Raw genomic sequence first — 18773 nt, forward strand, 5'->3', positions numbered from 1 at the left:
CTGAGCTCAAGTTCGTCTGCTTCTTCTGCAGGCGTTGTGGTGACGTCAGGAAGACGCTGACCTTTGATTGGCTCTGATTGAAGGATAGTGGCCAGCCGCCTTGAGGTCTACCCACTATCCTTCAATCAGAGCCAATCAGAGCTCGGCTTCCTGATGTCAGCACAACCCATTCAAAAGAAGCAGACGAACTTGAGCTCCGCATTATGTTTGAATAAAATATCGGTTCGCGCTGAAACTTTAGCCTGTGGTTCGAACCTCTAGCACTCCCTTTTGGAAGAGAATGAGGGTTCAGCGATGCGTAGTTTAATATTGCGCTGAAAACAACCCCGTAGATTTTTTGGGGGGGCTTCTCTTTTGCCTAAAGGGCCTTCAATGACCTTTTAACGTGGTACACATTGATTCATTGAAGCGTTCGAGCAAAGCGGGTGGCCAACTGGCTGCGGGTTAGGTTATGACTGCCGCGACGATGACGGGCCCCTTCCTAGATTAAGGCTTAAGGTTGTTTCACATGCTGCGATTCTGGCCTGAAATCGGTGCGATTTCCAGTAGATGTGCGATTAAAATCGCAGTCGCACTGTCGCCGCGGCTCTGCGACTGCTTTTCACAAAGTTGGTATGTTGTCCCAGATTCGGTGTGATCGCTTCATCGCCAAGGCAGCCGTTCATTATTAGGCAGCTTTCATCCCGATCGCTGCGCATTCGAAAATAAATTTAGACACATTAATTTTAAGTATCAAACCCTCACTAAATTGAACAGACCAAAATGCCATCTGCAAATAATTTGACAAAGACTACATCCTAGCACCGGCATGGATTGAAGGAATTGCATAATTTTCCAGTCTGACTCAAGACATTTCTGACAAGTTACCACAAAGGGGAAATTAGCGATCCGACACACTCCTATGCACTTTTACCTTCAAATTTGAGAGCTTTTTATTTAAGATACAGTTCTGCTAGCTAAAAAGAATATGAAAGAAGTGAGGAGGAGGGGAGCTTATGCCCCTCCTCCTCCTCTGTACCCTCCTCTCCTCTTCTTCCTTTCCTCCTGCCTCTGAATTTGTTCATGGGTGACGCGACACGAAGTCGTGACGTCATTTTCCCCGATAAATTTAGCGAGAAAACTGATTTGGTGTTGAGGCCACTCGACGTCAATTTGCCCACTAAATTTAGCGGAAAAATTTCCCCGCTAAATGTAGTGAGGAAACCGTCCCATAATGCAACGCGCCCGGTTACGTCGACGCTGATACCGCTCAAGGCTACCTAAAGGAGTAAGCACATGAGCGACAAAAACAGGCGCCCGCACGGTGATTCCAATAAAAACAGTAAAGGACGCTGTGACGTGGACCTATGCCAAACCGCCACGTCACAGCGTCTGCGCAAGTTGCGATGGAAACTGTGGCGCCCGTTTTTGTCGCCCATGTGTTTCTTTCTTAAGAGCTGCGCCCTAAAACTTCCAATATGTGCCCGAGCTAGACGAAAAAAACTATCAGGTTAGCCTCCATACATCATCTTGCCCTCTAAAGAAACTCCGGTTGCTTCAGGAAAAAATATATATGCCCTTTATGTCAAGTGACATCACTTTACAGTTTTGTTGGTCAAAATGTTTTAGAGGCCTTCATTTCCGCTTTTCGCGGCGCCGCCGTCAGCGTCGGCGTCGCCGTCGGCGACGGCGTAGCCGCCCTCCTGAATTGAGCGGGAAATTGAATTGGTTTTCAGGTCACGTGACGTCAATTTTCCCGCTAAATCTAGCGGAGAACTTGAATTTGTTCATGGGTGACGTGACACGAAGTCATGTGACGTCATTTTCCCCGCTGCATTTAGCGGAAAATTGAATTGGTTTTGAGTTTACGTGACGTCAATTTCCCGCTAAATCTAGTGGAGAAACTGTGGGAGGAGGAGGGAAGGTTACGGAGGAGGAGGAGGGAAGGTTACGGAGGAGGAGGACGGGAGAGTACGGAGGAGGAGAGGTATACCCTCCCCCCCTTCTCCTCAAGAGCTGCGCTCTAATTTTGCATTTCGGAGCTCTGTAGACGTATTGCATTTTTCGGAACTCGTAGTTATTTCATCGAATCACGATCAGCTCGCCTAGCTCCTAACCTTGTATTCAAGAGAGTGTGGGACTCATTGACACAGTAAGGTTCTAGATAGTATTTTGGATGTTCCTCCTTCTTGGTGGTAAGGAGGAACGGTCTTGCGCTGGACCTTGGCGTCAGTAAGTGAATTAGACGGGACAATTTCTAGTCTTAAACGTCATACATTTAATAGTAGACATTCAGAAATGAATTAAAGTTGGCGAAACGAACACACCTAGGCCTCGACAACCCGAGCAAGGGACTTGGTCGTTGTCATAAAGTGGCTTGTATCTCTCTGACGTTACCGACCCGAAGATGCCCTCTTTCTCTCTTGTGCTCTTATAGTCTTCCGCCTTTCCCTCTTCCCCGTTTTCCCGTAAGGGTCAATCCGGAGCCCGAGCCCAGAAACGAGATGGTGTCGGGCATAGCAAACACAGGGAAGTGTGGCACTCAAACAAAACAAATCACATCTGCCACTCCGAGCATCGGAGAGCGGAACAAATGCGGACAAACGAGGCACAGCGCCGAGACACTTCTACGGAAGCGGTCTAACGCTTGACAACGGAAAGCGGCAAACTGTTCTTGCCACATAAAAAAAAACATTGAGTGGTAGCACTAGTCGCCAGACAAGTACGTTGTGCGTTACTAGTAACGTGTTACGTTTGCCTTTTACTTTTTCGGTAACGAGTAATCTATTTAGTTGCCTTTTTAGAAAGGAAACAAGTTATTTTGTTCCTTTTAAGGCCAAGTGACGGGTATCGGTATTTCGTTACTTGGTAGCAGCAACGTGTACAACACAGTTTAAGAAGCTTCATTTTAATTCTGACCTGTGTGTGCGTCTGCTGCATCAAAAGCAGATGAGGAGCCCGAAAAACGACTAGATGACACAATAGCAACGTTTATCGCTTAACACGTCAGTCTAAGAACTGCTGAGAATGTCCTTCACCCAGCGAACGCAATAAGGTTCGTTGAAGGAGCCTTCAATCGTGTACAGACCGAATGTAAAACCGGAGGTTTCCAACCCGAGAAGGCAAAGAACCTATTGTCAACCTCGATCCCTACAAGCAGATATATCAAAACAAAGACAGGAATCCCAGATTCTCCAGCTCTTCCTGAAACACAACACTGCCGTTCCTTAGAGCGCGTCAGTAGAACGACCCTTCAGCGTCGCCGGAGATGTGTTCTCAAGGAAGCGGGGAAACACAGCTGATGAAAGCATTGAGAGGCAGCTGCTGCTTAGGTGCAACAACTACTTAAAAGTACACAATAAACCATGACGGAAAAGCAGTTGGGCATTTGGTCGCTAAAACAACATGAAAAGTAACTCGCTACTTTTAAACTATAATAGCGCGTTTTTTTTTTTTTGACATTCGGTAACGAGTAATGTATTGAGTTGCCCTCTTAGCGAGTAACGAGTAATGTTATTTAGTTACTTTGGAGGAGGGGGGGGGGGCGGTAACGCGCAAATGTCTACTGGTAGCCCACCAAAGAAAATCCATTACGTGGAGAGCCTTCCCAGCCGCAGCCAGCTTAGCAAGAGGCGGGTGGGTCGCCCTAACCCCACGGGCTGTTCCCGAGTGACGGGACACCCGTAACGCTAGGGACTCCTCACCCCACGCACAAACTCCTACCGTTTATAGTTCGATAACATTGGGGAACCTTACAAACACCCTTGGAGGTTAAAAATTACTTAGCTCGTAAGAAGCCTGCAAGAGTTAGGGAACTACTCAAACACGCAAAAGGAAATATATATCATTAAAAAAAATAATAATAAGCGGAAACGAGAATTCATTGGGGCAACCTTACGATGGTGATATTAGCGCGATGCTAGGGCAGATGGAAGAAGAGTTCGCAGTGGCGGAAAACAAAATAGGGAACGTCAACTTCTCGACGTCTCGATATTCAAGACGTTGCTTGTCCTTTTTTCCTACCGCTGCAATTTTTTATATTTTTCTCATTCTGCCCCTTGCACGTTATAATATCAGTGTGGTAAATTTTCATCCGCTCGTTCTCATTCCCAGGAAAGCTACGATGCCTCTATTGCGAGGTTCGTTTCCCGGAAAGAAAAAACAGTGCGCAATTTCTTTGACGAACAGTATATACAGTTCAAGACGGGAGTACTACAATTCAGGGATACACGCAGCAAATAAGAATTCCCATATAAAGCAGCCACCAGTAAGACATTTCCTTGATTGCGACGATCGTAGTTTTACAATTGTTTGTTCTAGAAACCTCACAACTTGACAGCTGCTGGTCCCTTATTTTACTTTTTTTCTCTAGTATCGCGAGGAAACAAAAAACGAAACAGGCAAACATATCCATTTAACCCTCAAAGAAGGCCAGATACAGTGAAGAAGGAAATCATAGTGGATTTGGGGAATGACTCCGAATATTGAACGCCATTACAACTTGCCTCCAGAACTCCTCTCTATTACCTCATCATCGGCTTTCCTACGTTTTGGACCTAGAGTGGCAGGCTTCAAACAGCCGATTATGTAGATCAAACGTTCATAATTTCAATAAAACTACAAATTGAGAGAAAGTATTAATTCCTTTGTTTTGTATATGGAGATTAAAAAAATTTTGAAACGCATATTTTGAAGTAAATATTAATTGTATATCTATAACTTTATGCTGTGTTCCTTTGTAATGTAATTTATTGCAATATAGCCGTATCAGGCACCGTAAATTGTCGAGTAATTTAGCTATAAAGTAAAAGTAATTTGTCACCCCTGGTTACGAGTAATGCTTTTGCGTTGCACGGCCATCGCGCCGCTCCCGTTCCTAGGCCACCGGACACTATGGCTGTTGTATTCAGCGCCACCAGGCTGAATGCCACCCACTGCGGTGGCCTTCAGCACTTTTGCCTCCCGGGGCAAAAAGAGGCGCTCGGCTGGCCTTTCCCAGCGCTGCGGAGAACCAGAATCGAGGTGCCTTGGAAACAGAGCCATCGACGCTCGCGAACGCGGCGACGCACACACTGATCCGCCAGTCTTTTGCTCCCGTATTCATCTGGCCGTCGCTTGAAAGAAACTCCTTCTTGGCGGAAAGAGCTGATATTACAGGCTTATTTGCATTTAGAGGGAAAAAAGTCAAAATTACATTGGATATACAGCAAGTATAGCGAGAATACGATATATCTCAAAAGTCTAGGGAAATTTATATCTAAAAGCAAATTGCGCGACACTGTTAGCTCGAACAAGCGATCCCCGGCTTTTCTTCTGCCTCGCTCCTAAAAGCTAAATATTGTCGTTAAAATTACTCGGACGCTGGTAAGTCCTCACTGATGAATCTCGCGTAACTGGTAAAATTTGGTGCCTAACAAAGACCTTTCGAAGTCAAACTTTAAAATGAAATGTCAATCTCTTGTTCGAGCTAACTGTGCCGCCCATTGTACATTACGCCCGATGTGTTGCTACAATTAACCATAGAGCTGCTGATTCAACACTGTTCCTTCTACGTGGTTCAATAGAAAAAGTGGTCTTACGTTTGCGCGTATTGCAAGGGTCAAATATCGTGTAGGTTTTTCTATATCCGCTTCTTTCAGTTACTTCCGGAACTCGCTTAGAGCTGTTTTCCGTAAAGACGTTCCCGGCTACAACGGGAAGGAAAAGGACCGCTACGAACATGTCGCGATTTTTCGTCGGCGGTTCAGAGGTTTGCACAAGTCGTAACCAACGCTATATATGATTTTTGTCCCGTCTTATATAACATAATAATTCCACAGCAATAAACCAGATGAGCACGTGCCGCATATAACAAAGAATAAAAGAATTTTCTATATGATTGATACAGCTTAATGGCGTATATTCCGCAAAACAGAATGTTTGAGCAGAGCACTACTGTTGGCTACGGTAGGCGAGGCAGAGATCCGGGTGCGTGCCAGCTGTGATTTAGAAACATGTTTTCTATAGACGTCTTCGGCACCTATCACCCGGGCGATCAAGGCGCAATCACCGAGCCCTTGACGCAAGCAAAGCGTCTGTTATGTCGTACAACAGACCTAGAGCGTATGCTCAGAAGGCGTTCCACAGCCCAGCAGCCTCAGATATGGAAGCGCTGAGAAGGCGATTGTTTTCAAGGCTTTCAGACCGCTTTTTTGTGACAACCACCGTGGCGATTTTTGATGTAGCTTATTTGGGGCAAAATAGCGAATCCCTTAATTTGCCGAATGGAAGTCGCCGAAATTCAAGGGGTTTGCGCCGATAGCTGTACTTTTTTTTCATGGCTGTACTTTTTTATTGTAGTTGGGCTTAAACTCTTTATTTTTTTGTAGCGTAACCAAAGCACGTCAAATGGAAACGGTAACATGAAAACGGTCTTTAGCCAGCCGGCAACAGCAATTGGGCGCCAGCAGAGTAATATCCCTAAAGGGTCTTTAAAGAGCCCATGGTTATACCCTGCCTCAGCAGGACTTGCAGTCCACACTCACGTCGAATTCTCGAAGTCGAAGACCACCGCGCGAGACGTCTTGAGGGATGCTTCAGGTTTGCGAGTCAACAGAGCGAGTGGTGGTTTGTGACAACACAAAACGGGCTTCCGTAGAGGTACTTGCGGAATTTTGTGATGGCTCAGACGACGGCAAGACATTCCTTCTCGCTCGCCGAGTAATTCCCTTCCGTGTTCGACAATATCCGACGAGCCTAGGCGATCACTTGCCTGTACCCTCCTGTCGTTGGAACAGTACCGCGCCGAGTCCTGTATTCCTGGCGTCCGTCTGAAATTCTTTATCGGTTGATTGTTCGAAGTGGCCAAGAATCGGTGGCGACTGGAGTCGCCTTTTTAGCTCGTAGAATTTCTTTTGTTGTTCTTGTCCCCATTGGAAGTTCACGGTGTCTTTCGTGAGGTGCGTGAGTGGCGCAGAAAGCTTGGCAAAATTTCAAACAGGGCGCCGGTAATACGAATAAAGTCCCAGAAATCTTCTGACGGCGTTCTTCTCGGTGGGCGGAGGAAATGTCGCTACGGCGCGAGTCTTCTCAGGGTCAGGACGAAGACCTTCGTTGCTCACAACGTGACCTAGGAACTTCCATTCATCATAGGCGAACAGGCGCTTCGTCGGCTTGAGGGTGAGTCCGGCGTTCCTCATTGCTTGAAGAACGGCCCGAGGGCGTCGCAAGTGTTCGTCGAAAATGGCCGAGAATACCACGACGTCGTCGAGGTAAACGAAACAGCTCTGCCATTTGAGGCCTGCCAGTGCGGGGTCCTTGACAGGCTGGGAAGTTGCCGGCGCCGTGCACAGTCCAGAGGGCATCACCTTGAACTCACTCAGTCCATCGCGCGTGACGAAGGCAGTCTTCTCTTGGTCCCGTTCGTCGACTTCGATCTGCCGGTAGCCGCTCTTTAGGTCCATCAACGAAACGTATCGGGAGTGGCGCAGCCGGTCCAACTTGTCGTCGATGCGGGGGAGCGCATACACGCCTTCTTCCGTCCCCACGTTGAGCCGCCGGTAATCCCTTCTTTTTCACCAGTATGGCTGGAGAGGCCCAAGGGCTGCTTGAAGGCTGGATAATGTGGTCGTTGAGCATTTGTTACACTTGTTCATGACTGGCCTCTTTTTCCTTTGGGGCGACCCCGTACGGCGGCCGATGCATAGGGAGCGCATCGCCATTGGTAACGGTGCGATGTTTCGCAACTGTAGTTAGGCGCACTTCCGACGTAGTCGCAAAGCGGTCGTTGAATACGGCGAGGCGGTCTCTGAGCTGTCCGTGGCACTCAGCTTGGGGTTAACGTCACGCTGCGGCGGTGGTGTACTGTACGGCTGAGATGTCGAGGGCTCGTCGGAGATTGCAGGGATTTCGGTGGCGTCCCGTAGTTCTTCGACGTGGCCTACAGCGGCACCTATCGTGAGGTGCTGCGCCTCCTCACGAGCGTTCGTCAAGAGTACCAATGTACACCCGCCGGCAATATGAAGGTGAACGCCGGACCGTCGACCGCTCCGTGCTATCAGCGCGATGACGCGGCTACCGTGACGCCTCGCTTTCTTATCACGATATAAATGTGAACGGCGGACTGTCCACCGCTCCGTGCTCTCAGCGCCACGACGCGGCTGCCGTGGCAGCCGCGTCGTGGCGCTGAGAGCATGGAGCGGTCGACAGTCTGGCGTTCACCTTCATATTGTCGGCGGGTGTACGTCCATCCTGCAGCTCTCTTATGCCCCTTGCGACGCCTATTCCCCTTCCGAGAAGCTGTTGAACGTTGCCTTCAGAAGAAGTTCCCCGCCGATGACTGCATCGGTTACGATGGACAAAGGACACTCGATTGCTGCGGCAGGTTTACATGGTCCTGAACGGCTGGGACGGCGGCTGGCGTCATTTTGGATGCTTCCGGAGGTAGGACGGGCTTTCGCAGCGCCAACCTGTTCTCTCCAAGGTCGATCACGGCACCTCATTCACGCAGGAAGTTCATGCCAAGTATGACGTCTCCTGCATAGTTCTAAAGGACGACGAACTTCACCGTGCAGGTTTGCCAATGAACCTCGACGTGAGCAGTGCACCATGCGGCAGGTGTCATGAGGTACCCTCCTGCGGTTCGGATCTTTGGGTTATCTCTTGGCGTCGTTACATTCCGAAGGCGGCGAGAGAGCCTCCCGCTCAAGACTCAGTAGTCTGCTCCGGTCTCCACGAGAGCCGATTTCTTGTTGCCGTCGATAACAACGTTTAGGTTGTTTGGCTCCATTTCAAGAGGTCGTGATGCGTGCACTCGAGAAAGTGGGAGCGCTCTGGCCTTTTCTCAGGTCTTTATTTCAGTTGCCTTCGGCCACGCCAACTCCAGGTGTTGCCGCACTTAGGTTTTCTGTCGAGGCAGAGGAGAGAGGCTTTTTCGGCGGGGTCGTGGTGCTGGAGACGCGGAACGTCGTGGCGAGGGTGAGTGGTACTCACGGCGGAGGGACGGCGCTGGGGATGGCGAACGTCGGAGGTACTTCTGTCTGCGACGGAATCCTTGCCTCCGAAACCAGTCGTTGTCATCGCGGGCTTCCGCGAAGGCATTCAGCGTACACACAATCCTGGCCCATGCCCCACTAACAACGAGGTGAGACGGGCAGCCCGACATCTCGAAGCACATGGACTCTCCATCTCGTTTAAGTGGGTCCTCTCCCATGTGGGCCTTTGCGGTAACGAGATCGTGGACCGCATAGCCTCTTGTGCTCACGACCTCATTCCTACGGTCGGTGCGGCTTTTGATCCCCGACGCTATCATCAAGCCGTCCGGGCCTTCTCTGATTTCTCTCCCTGGGGCGACTCAAAGTGTCCACCTTGCCTGACTCAAGGCTTGAAAAGGTCCGACGCGACGCTGATCTTCCGACTCAGGACAGAGAGCTAATGCATACACAGGGAGGCTGCTCCACCGGTTTGAACGTAGAGGCTCTCCTCTCAGCCTGCGGTGTGTGGTCACGGAGGACAAGGCTCACGTCGACTGACGACGACCCTCTCTAAACGATGATGTTTCTTTCCACCCTTTCCTCACAGCAGACATGACTAACCGCAGCATCGGACGTGGTTTACCCTGAAGGTCCCAGACATAGAAGACCGATTATACAGACCCTCCTACTGCGTTTCCTACCAAAGACCGGCCTCGCGAAGCATCCATGACGTTCCCTCTTGTTCTTCCGCCAAGTCCCGTCAGTCCGGCCCTGGCTCGCCGTCTCGCTGACTGAAACATGAATGCTACTGGCTTCTTTGGCCCCTTCCCTTCACCGAAACCTCATAATTTTTCCCCTCTCCGCGCCCAGGTGGGAACAACGCTTGCACTTTCGGCAAGGCTAACCCTGCTCTCCCCCACCTCACGACACGCCCCCCCCCCCTCCCCCCGTAGAAGTCAGTCTCGTAACAGCGCTTGAAACCTCTGTTTCGCCGACACCAACGCTTGCGACGCTAGTTATCTTTCTTCTGTATTGACACACGTTCACTTTAATAAACGATCCCTTATTTTCCTCATCCATTGTGATATTTTTGGTGGCGGTGCGGGGTATATATTGGAACGACGCCAACAACATGACACCCTGATAAAAAGATATCTGCTGTAAAAATCTGAAGCGAACGGACGTCAGCTTCCCACACTAAAAACTGTAACAGCATTTTTTTTTTTTTAGACGTATAGTGAAAGTTTATATTGGTTTGTGGTCTGCTACCCGATAACACCCTACAGCGATGGGCCGTCACACGGCAGTTTATTTGGTGTTCATATAAAGTGGACAAGAAGGATACAATATTTCTGTTTCGCTTCTTTTCTGGAAACAAAATCCTCTCAAGCACACACTTCCGAATATTGCAATTTTCACCACGCCGTACAAGTCAGTCTCGCACTAGAGCTCAATTCTGTTTTGACAACATCGGTGCCTGCGACAATAGTCTTTTTTTTTTATTTTCGTTATTCCTTGTTGTCTCGCCAGTCATCGCTTGCCACGCATCATGTGTTCGGTCCAACGGGTCAAATAATCTTGAATCTTCTCACCGCGCTAATTTTTGCCCCTAACCAGCTCAATCGTTTAGAGAGAAACTTCGTCAACACGAGCTCATAATCTCGCGGGCCCTATGAAAAAACAAACACAATCTAGCAACCAGAAAAATAAAGCTAACTTCATTTACCATGTAAGTATCCTCTTAGTTCAATAAAGACTGTTCAAGCAGCATGACAAAGCATGGGGGTGTGTATGCCGAATACAAACATCCAAGTTCGCTGGCGTGTGCACGGTCACATCAAGAAAAATAACAGCAATGCAGTTGTATTAAAACGCTAAACATTGATGAGGTCGACAACACAAAAATTTTTGTGCAGAAACCACTATTGTTGTTTGTCTATGAGTTCCGGTTGCATTCTTCGTGAGATATCAGCCTACCAGGCAGATATCTGTCGAATATGTTTACTTTCAAGATTTACGACACCTAGAACATACCTAGAACAAAGCTGCTCGAGAATAGCAGCTTTATTTGCTGCAGCCTCATCGCCTTAATTTTTTTATTTGTTACTTACTTACAGTTGCGAGAAAGCAAAATCGCCAACAACCCGAAGAAACATGCATACTTCTTCCCAAGGAGAAAATTCATTTACAGCTGTTTGACTGAGCCCTAATCCTTCCACGAATTTTATCGAACGCCTTAACAAAATTCGATACTTGTCTGGTGCTCCTGCAGTACGAGCTGCACGTTTTAGGGCCCGGCTTATTTATTTTTGACTGAGAAAGCAGATCACTGATGATAACGTAGGATGGTAGAGCCTCAGATGTAGTGTACAACAACAGCAACTAATAAATCCAAATGTGTATGGTTCAAAATAAGCAGCAAGTGCGGAAACACTCGGGTTCTTTTTTTTTTTTTTAATGTCATAGAAAAAATAAAATACTTAGTGATTGAGTGAATGAAAGACAGATGATGAAAAGATGGAGACGCTTGGTTGGACCAGTTGTCCTAGCGGTCAACTTTTTATTGGGGTAGGGGACAGGAATTTAAACGAGAGAAAGAAAGGGATGGGGGGGCGGGGGACAAAAATAAAACTTGAAGGATATCGATGACGAAAAGTGCAGCATCATGATACAATAGTTCGAATTTCAGTTTTCGACGCTCTCGGAAGAATGGTGTTCAAAGCCGCCTAGTCATTACTGTACTTTTGAGAAAAACTAAGATAGCCCTTGGAGCCTTGGCGGCATTGGCATCGGAAAACACCAAGTTGCCGTGTCAAAACCACTGGCAGGTCGCCACTTCTTACTAAGTAACGAAGAACGGAAACACACAGCAGCTTTGAAGCCTATCGCATATCCCCAATTATGTGAGGTTTTGACTGGCTCGGGCTTGTTTTGAGCACTGAAGGAAAAGCATTTACTTGAGCTCTGGAAATCTGGGGCTTTCGAGAAACCGTACGTCACGTGGGACGTTTGTCGTGTATATGCGCTGCCGCATATTTTCTCCTGGCGGCATTCACGAATCTGTTTCATAAAGCGAACGAAACGCCGCTACATGTGCAGCGAGCACGCGATTGTCATATTGAAGGCTCAAAATTACACTGTTGAATCATACAAGTTGTTGTGCCGTACGTGTGTTGAAGATGGTGCGCCTCAATGTCTTTTCCTTTACGGTGATTATATTATTTGTTGCACCCGAGGGCAACATAAGCGCGGTCACAAGGAAAATACAAGGAAATGATTGCGTCTAGAAACTGAGGGAGAGGAGAAGAAGAGAGCAGCGCGGGGGGGGGGGGGGGGGACGTCAAAATGTCGAGCTGTCGAGTTCTGGTTGGAATGATTATTGGATAGACGTATAAGTGGCTACTCTTCTCTCCACTTCACTCGTCGGACGCCGACGCACCTAATATCAATGTTTTCAAAGATGCATTTCAATGCTACTTGAGATTTCGCACATGGCCCATTCTTGTCATTGTCATAAAAAAGTATAAACTAAGACCTAAGGTGCCTTAGGTTAGACTTTCACAAATGAAATCAAAAGATGCATGTAAAACTCAAAATAAAACTTTATTGCGGCGAACTTGTGCCTAACACCTAAAGATGATTCCGGTCAAAAGTCAAAGCAAAATAAGTGACTGACATAGATTTATGGAGGATAAATAGGAGCACTGCCAAGATATTGTACAAATGGAAACCGCGATATATTTTAAAGCCGCCATTAAACACGCTGCCATCAGCATCTCAGCAAGCTGGCTGTTTGGGAAACAAACTTGTGCCACGATGTCATGTTCGTACTCAAGTAGGTTACTTGTTCGTGCTGCCACTTCTTCCGCCATGTTGTTTTGCTGGGTTTTCAGTCGTAACAGCGGGTTTGTAAGTGCGCCTCAGCGATCCCGCACGAAGATTGTTGGTTTTCTGATCGCTTAAGCGCGTCGTGGTGCCGAAGGTAGCTTTCAATGGCGCCATAATTTAGTCTGTTCCTGCTCAGCACGAGCTTACGATTAGCTTCCACAACGCTTATGCAACGCGCATTGCACACCACCAAGATTGTAGTTGTTCTCAAAACATACGCGGGGGCTGGTTAGGATCCTGAGTTGATCGTGGCAAGCTCGCTTTTCCGACGGCCACTTCATGAATATGTTTTAACCTATGCTGCATAGGTTTGATATCTACGAAGCAAAGCAGTAAAGCAGTCACGGCGTTTTACTTGACTGGTCGGAACTGCTCTTGCGACTAAGCCAGTCGTATGTTTTGCGGTGCCGCGGTACGAACTTTACGTCACACGATGGCCATGCAGCTGGTCACACGGGCTGCCATAGTGTTCAATCCGAAAGTTTCGAATTCGCCGTAAACCCCTAAAACAAAACGTTCAGATAAAATATCTACAACACTAAAGGTGGCAACTAAAGCAATTATACTTTTTAATACAGGGACACTTTTTTCACTAGAAACATTCGTAACCCTAAAATTGAGGAAATATACTGGAGTGACCCTTTAGAGAGAATGATAGAGCGCACGTCTTGCGGAGGAAGCGCGACTGCCCCGAAGCAGCGCGCTACCGCTGCTCTTACACACACGGTACGTTCAAGAATGTTCTCGACGAGAGAACACGTGGGCAGCCCAAAGTTGGTTGGAACTGTTCAGAACATTAATAGGGGAAAATTGTTGCAGGTTAGTTCATTCGACCAAACGCTATAAAATGCTGTAGCGTTTCAGGAACATCTTTGGTGAAACCAAAAACTTTTGACGTCGAGGATGACTTCGATGACGGCGCGTAGGACATCTTCAGGGACGACCTCAAGGACAAAGTCGATAGGACGACATCCAGGACGGCGTCCAAAATAACGTCCTCGCAGACGTCACGAACGGCGTCTAGAGCCACCTCTAGCACGATCTCTAGGACGACCTTAAGAACGACGTCAGGGACGACTTCCTGAAAGACGACGTCAAAGACGACCTCTAACACAACATCTACGACGATCTATAGGACAATATCAAGGAAAACTTTTGGGGCGACGTCGAGGACGGCGTTGAGGACGACCGCCGCTTATGCGACCGGGGCTTACGCCACCGACGCTTAACAGCTTACACTACCAAATCTTACTTTTAGTAAAATTTCTTAGCTGCGACCGACTGATAGCAGGCTCGGGAACACGTGTGGAGACGACGAACATCCGGTAAATGACAGACAGAAGAAATGCATGGTTGTCGATTTTGCTCGATTTTTTTTAATTCATCTTTGTGCAAGAAGCTTCTTCTTACACAAAACGTTTGCGTGCTGAATTTCCGCACGCGCAATAACCCCACTAATGGTCTGTGCGAGTAGAGCACTAGACGGCACAAGCTGTGTCGAGAACTGGCTCCTGCGTCCCATGAGCTACAGTAATGGCGGCGTCACGCATGCGTGGAACGCTTAGTGAGATCGGTGTTTTCGAATTTTTTCAAGGCGTGCCACGTGTGCCAACTAGCCCAAACAAAAGTCGTGTTACACGTGTGCTCCTTTTCATGTTCGTTCCCTGTGAGTGGTATTGTTCGCCCCGAACGACCTGCCAATTTCAGACACGTGAGGCTCGGAATGTGCTCAAGAGGCAAGAGTGCAAAGACACGTATTCTTTTTCAAACGCCTACGCCGTTGCTATCACACCCTCTTTGACAACGTCATCCCCAAGCTGAAGAACAATGCGCGACCAACATCAAACGCAAACCGGCAAAAACATATTCTAGAGGCTATGGTGGTGAATTAAAATTAATAATGTTTTTTCCCATTGAATACAGGAATGGAAGAAACAAGGGGAAAATCTGCTTAACCGCTTGACGGAGCCCTCTGCTCCCGTACAGTTCCATATAACCAAGTAAAATACAAAGCAACAAAAAAAGTCAACACTGTATACAAAAACTAGATTACAACCTATCACAGAAAAACAATATATTCCATTCATATAAGAAATAAAATCTTGCATTCTGACAGACATTAAATCAGCATTTTTGTTTAAGAGGAAATTGACCAAAGCAGGTAGCATATACTTTAGAGACTGCAGGGAATAGTTGTTATGCCAAAGAGGCACAGCCCAAGGTGCCGCCGAACGAGTTGGATAAGAGGTAACATGTCCCCTTCGTTTAGAAAGTTTGGCCAAAATATCCAGGTTTCTTTTTTTTTCTACCTTAAAGCGGACCATCAGTTGATACATATACATATCGAAAACAGGGAATAAACTATGTTCGTGCCCCACCCCTGCCCGTTTCGATCTGGATGAGCATCGTACCGGCGTGCGGTCGTGTATCACTACTGCGTGAGCACGTTAAAGACCCCAGGTTAGCAGTCGTACTGCACTGGCCAAATTGCTCATCTACAGTGTAAACCAGTGTCGCCTCATCCTGGCAGACCAACCTTACACTGTATAAACACTAAACGTCCAATTTGACTTTGGAATAAACTATATTTTTTTTAAACAAACCCTGGGTGCTTGAAATATAAGAAACATTCGCAATAAGGCGAACAAATTTATTTTGTAATAGATGTATTTTTATAGATTTTAACCAAAGGTTGTTCCCCAACCAGGTGGCAGTATTAAGTGAGATATATATAGAGTTTGATATATAAGTAGTTTAACGTTCTTTGGTAAAATAATACGGTTTCATGAGATTAATCCAATAACCCTGAACAATCTAGGAAATATATCCCTTACGTGGTCGTCCCAAGAAAAATGCTGGTTAAAAATAACGCCGAGACTTTTAAAATTCTCCCCAATCTCTATAAAATTTTATTACGATACTTCTCGTCATAAAACACTGCTATTTTTTGTTAAAAAAAGAATTGCTTTGGTTTATTACTATTAATTTTAAGTGTGCGGACTGATGTCAAATTTTTCAGCCCTGTTGAAGTATCATTTGCGCAGTTGATAAGTTCAACACTAGTCTTAAATGAAAATAAAACGGCTGTCCCATCTGCATATATAACAAATTTAACAAGAGAATCTATGTTAACAATATTGCTAACAAAGATTTTAAATAGCAAATGTCCCTAAATACTCCCCTGAGGACCACCGGAGAAAACACTGTTTTATATGAAAGCCATTTAAATAGACAAACTGCTTACAATTACTCAAATGACAGAAGAAATTTAAGTGGTTAACCCCGAATTCCATAAGGACAAAAAAAAAAGTTTAGCAATGGATTATAGTATAAATAATTAAATGCTTTCGTAGAATCAATAAATACGGCTAATGCCATGTGGTTCGCCTCAAAACTATCTAAAATAAATTATTTTGGATCTAGTAATGCAATAACTGTCGAACGATGCTTCATGAACCCAAATTGATCATTATTAATTACCATTACACGACACTTATTAAAAACATTAAACAGACAAATGTGTATAAGTTTTTCTAAGTCCTTAGAAAAAACCGCCAAGATGGGGATAGGTCTATAATTATTTATGTCGGTCTTGTGCCCCTTTCTAGAAAGTACAGACACTCTAGCTTTTCGTATAAGTTGCGCAAACACCCGAATTGAAAAACATAAATTAAAAATGTAAGTAAGGAAGGGAGTGATCAGCAGTAAAACATACGTCACCGGCTGAATCCGCACAGCATCGGCATCACATCTATGGCTATTTTTTTTTTTTAATTCCATAAAGACAGTGGACATCTCTGCATCAGTAACTGGCAATAAAAAAATTGAATCCCTAGTTTTAGGATATATTATCACATGCGGCGTCTCTACACTTAATTTGACGCAAACTTACAAACCTTTCATTAAATGCGTTTGCCAACGACACGCCCGTTAATTTCTTCCTTGCAGAAATGCTGCATTCTACACGATGCGAAGTTTTGCCCTCAATAACTGAATTTAAGTTATTTCACATAAGGTCAGACTGACTAAGAGTTTCTAAAGGAATCATGATGATAACGCTCCCTTGTCGTTGTTGTTTTTGTTTTTTTAGGGCGTTTGTCAGTTGATTGGGGTACGATTTAAAAGTCTGAAGGTCATTGGGATCTCTAGTTTTCGTGAGCTTTTTTTATAGCAATTTTTACTTCAAGTAGATCCATGGTTTCCGAATGCATTTCCCCACTTTAACTAGTTTGTAAGGAAAATTACACTTATAAAAGTTTTTAAACCGCTCAAAAAATAAATAGTACACCTCACCGGGATCGCTTTTTGAGAAAATATCATCCCAATTTGTATTTGCTACACATTCCGCGAACCTCTCCAAGCTATCTGACGTAGCACACCGGACCTGCGTAGAAGTAATTGGAACTTTTTTGTTTATGTTATTAATTTCGCCACACATAAAAATCGGAAGCCGATTATTGAGGTCATAATTTATTATTCCAGACCTTATAAAACTTCCCTGCCTACGATCTTACACACCAGTTGCTCAGCTCATGTTTGACAAGTCGTGCTCGCTCTTTATTGTTTTGGCAGTGTCACCTGTCTTCTTCCTGACAAAGATGTTACCATTTCAATGCCAAACATACTGAGAATTATGTTCACATGCCCATTGTTTGGGAGCCCACAAGAGCGCCTTATCTTGACGAGTCATATTTTCAAGGATATTCTCGTTATTTTTGGGGCGTTTAAGGTTACGTATCTTGTCTAGCCAGCGATCGCGAATCTATGGTTGCGCGAAGTGCAAACAACAGACTCGCGAAGTGCAACAACATGAAGAAAGGTTTTGAACACCATGGTCTCTAAACTCAAACGAGTGATAAGGCGCAGGCGAGCTGGTTTACGTTCATGACAATTAATGCAACCCTGAGACAGTGAAGACATGAAGGACAAACAAGACGAAGTATCATATCATCGTGTTGGTCCTTCTTGTTTCCCCTGTCTCAGGGTTGTCTTAAATCATGACTCTAAACTCGTCAAACACAAAGTTGGGACCGAATTTTACGGAGTGCAGGGATTGGACGATGACTTCGCATTTTGACTTCGCAATTCTGTTGCCAGCCCCCAATCGCCGCTCTCCGCGAACTTTAGGCTCCAACTTTGTGTTTGACAAGTTTAGGGCCCCTGGAGAATGCCAGGCCCTTTTTTAGTTTGGAGGTTCTAAGAAAAGCGTGTGTATAATCGAGTCTAGAGGAATGAACATATTTCCTCCAGTCTTCTTTTATAAAAAAAAAAAAAAAAAAAAAAAAACATTTATCGACTCGTAAGAAAATTGCTCAATTTTTCGTTCACAAATGAAAGACGTAACGAATTGCATTAAATTACATGTTTGTGGCCGCGGACAATCGCGATGCGAAAAACGGGAGCTGCTTCTGCTCCTTCTACTGCGCGTTCCACTTGGTCCGAGCGCAGCCAAGGCTACGAACCCAAGCAGCCAATGAAGCGGCTCCAAAAGGGCCTCGTCACGTGGCTCGTTCTCTTTGTGTTTGCTTTCACCGACTAAAGCAATCACCAGCAATGAATACGCCATGATTTGAGCTTTTTCGTCAGCATGATTGGGTTGACGTCTTGGCGAAACATTTTGGGCGCTGCTCGATCGGCCACTGACCCGCCTATTCCTCTAGAAAAGGTTCTCTGTCGCAGGGTTGCTTCAGAAATAAAAGCGGACGTTTCCTTTCAGTCTCTCCTTCGAAAGATACGATGGCAATGTGAAATACTTCACTAGGGCCGTCACTATTGCCGTCCTTGAATACGCCCCTGGTCACGAAACATTTCCGAATCGCTATGGGATAGCTTGGTACGCGACCACGCGCGGCGCTAGCGTCGAAAAGGGAGCCAGGAGCCGACAATGTAGCCTGCACTTCTGGGGCTCTGGCACCCCCCTAGTGTGTAGGAATTTCAAACCCAATCTGAACGCTG

The 18773-nt window shown here is 46.2% G+C and overlaps 1 protein-coding gene across 1 annotated transcript in view; it reads right to left on the bottom strand.

Moving 5' to 3' along the window:
• Window positions 1-5700, bottom strand: part of LOC115322012 (fibrinogen C domain-containing protein 1-like) — a 33594-nt gene extending 27894 nt beyond the window's left edge. The window contains exon 1 of the mRNA XM_040212890.1: window positions 5559-5700. Within this exon, the coding sequence (XP_040068824.1) occupies window positions 5559-5700 (142 nt within the window). The remainder of the gene's footprint in view (window positions 1-5558) is intronic.
• Window positions 5701-18773: the final 13073 nt, after the last annotated feature.

Source organism: Ixodes scapularis, unplaced genomic scaffold (assembly GCF_016920785.2).
Source record: "Ixodes scapularis isolate PalLabHiFi unplaced genomic scaffold, ASM1692078v2 PGA_scaffold13__105_contigs__length_92229423, whole genome shotgun sequence".
In the NCBI taxonomy this organism is placed as follows: domain Eukaryota; kingdom Metazoa; phylum Arthropoda; class Arachnida; order Ixodida; family Ixodidae; genus Ixodes; species Ixodes scapularis.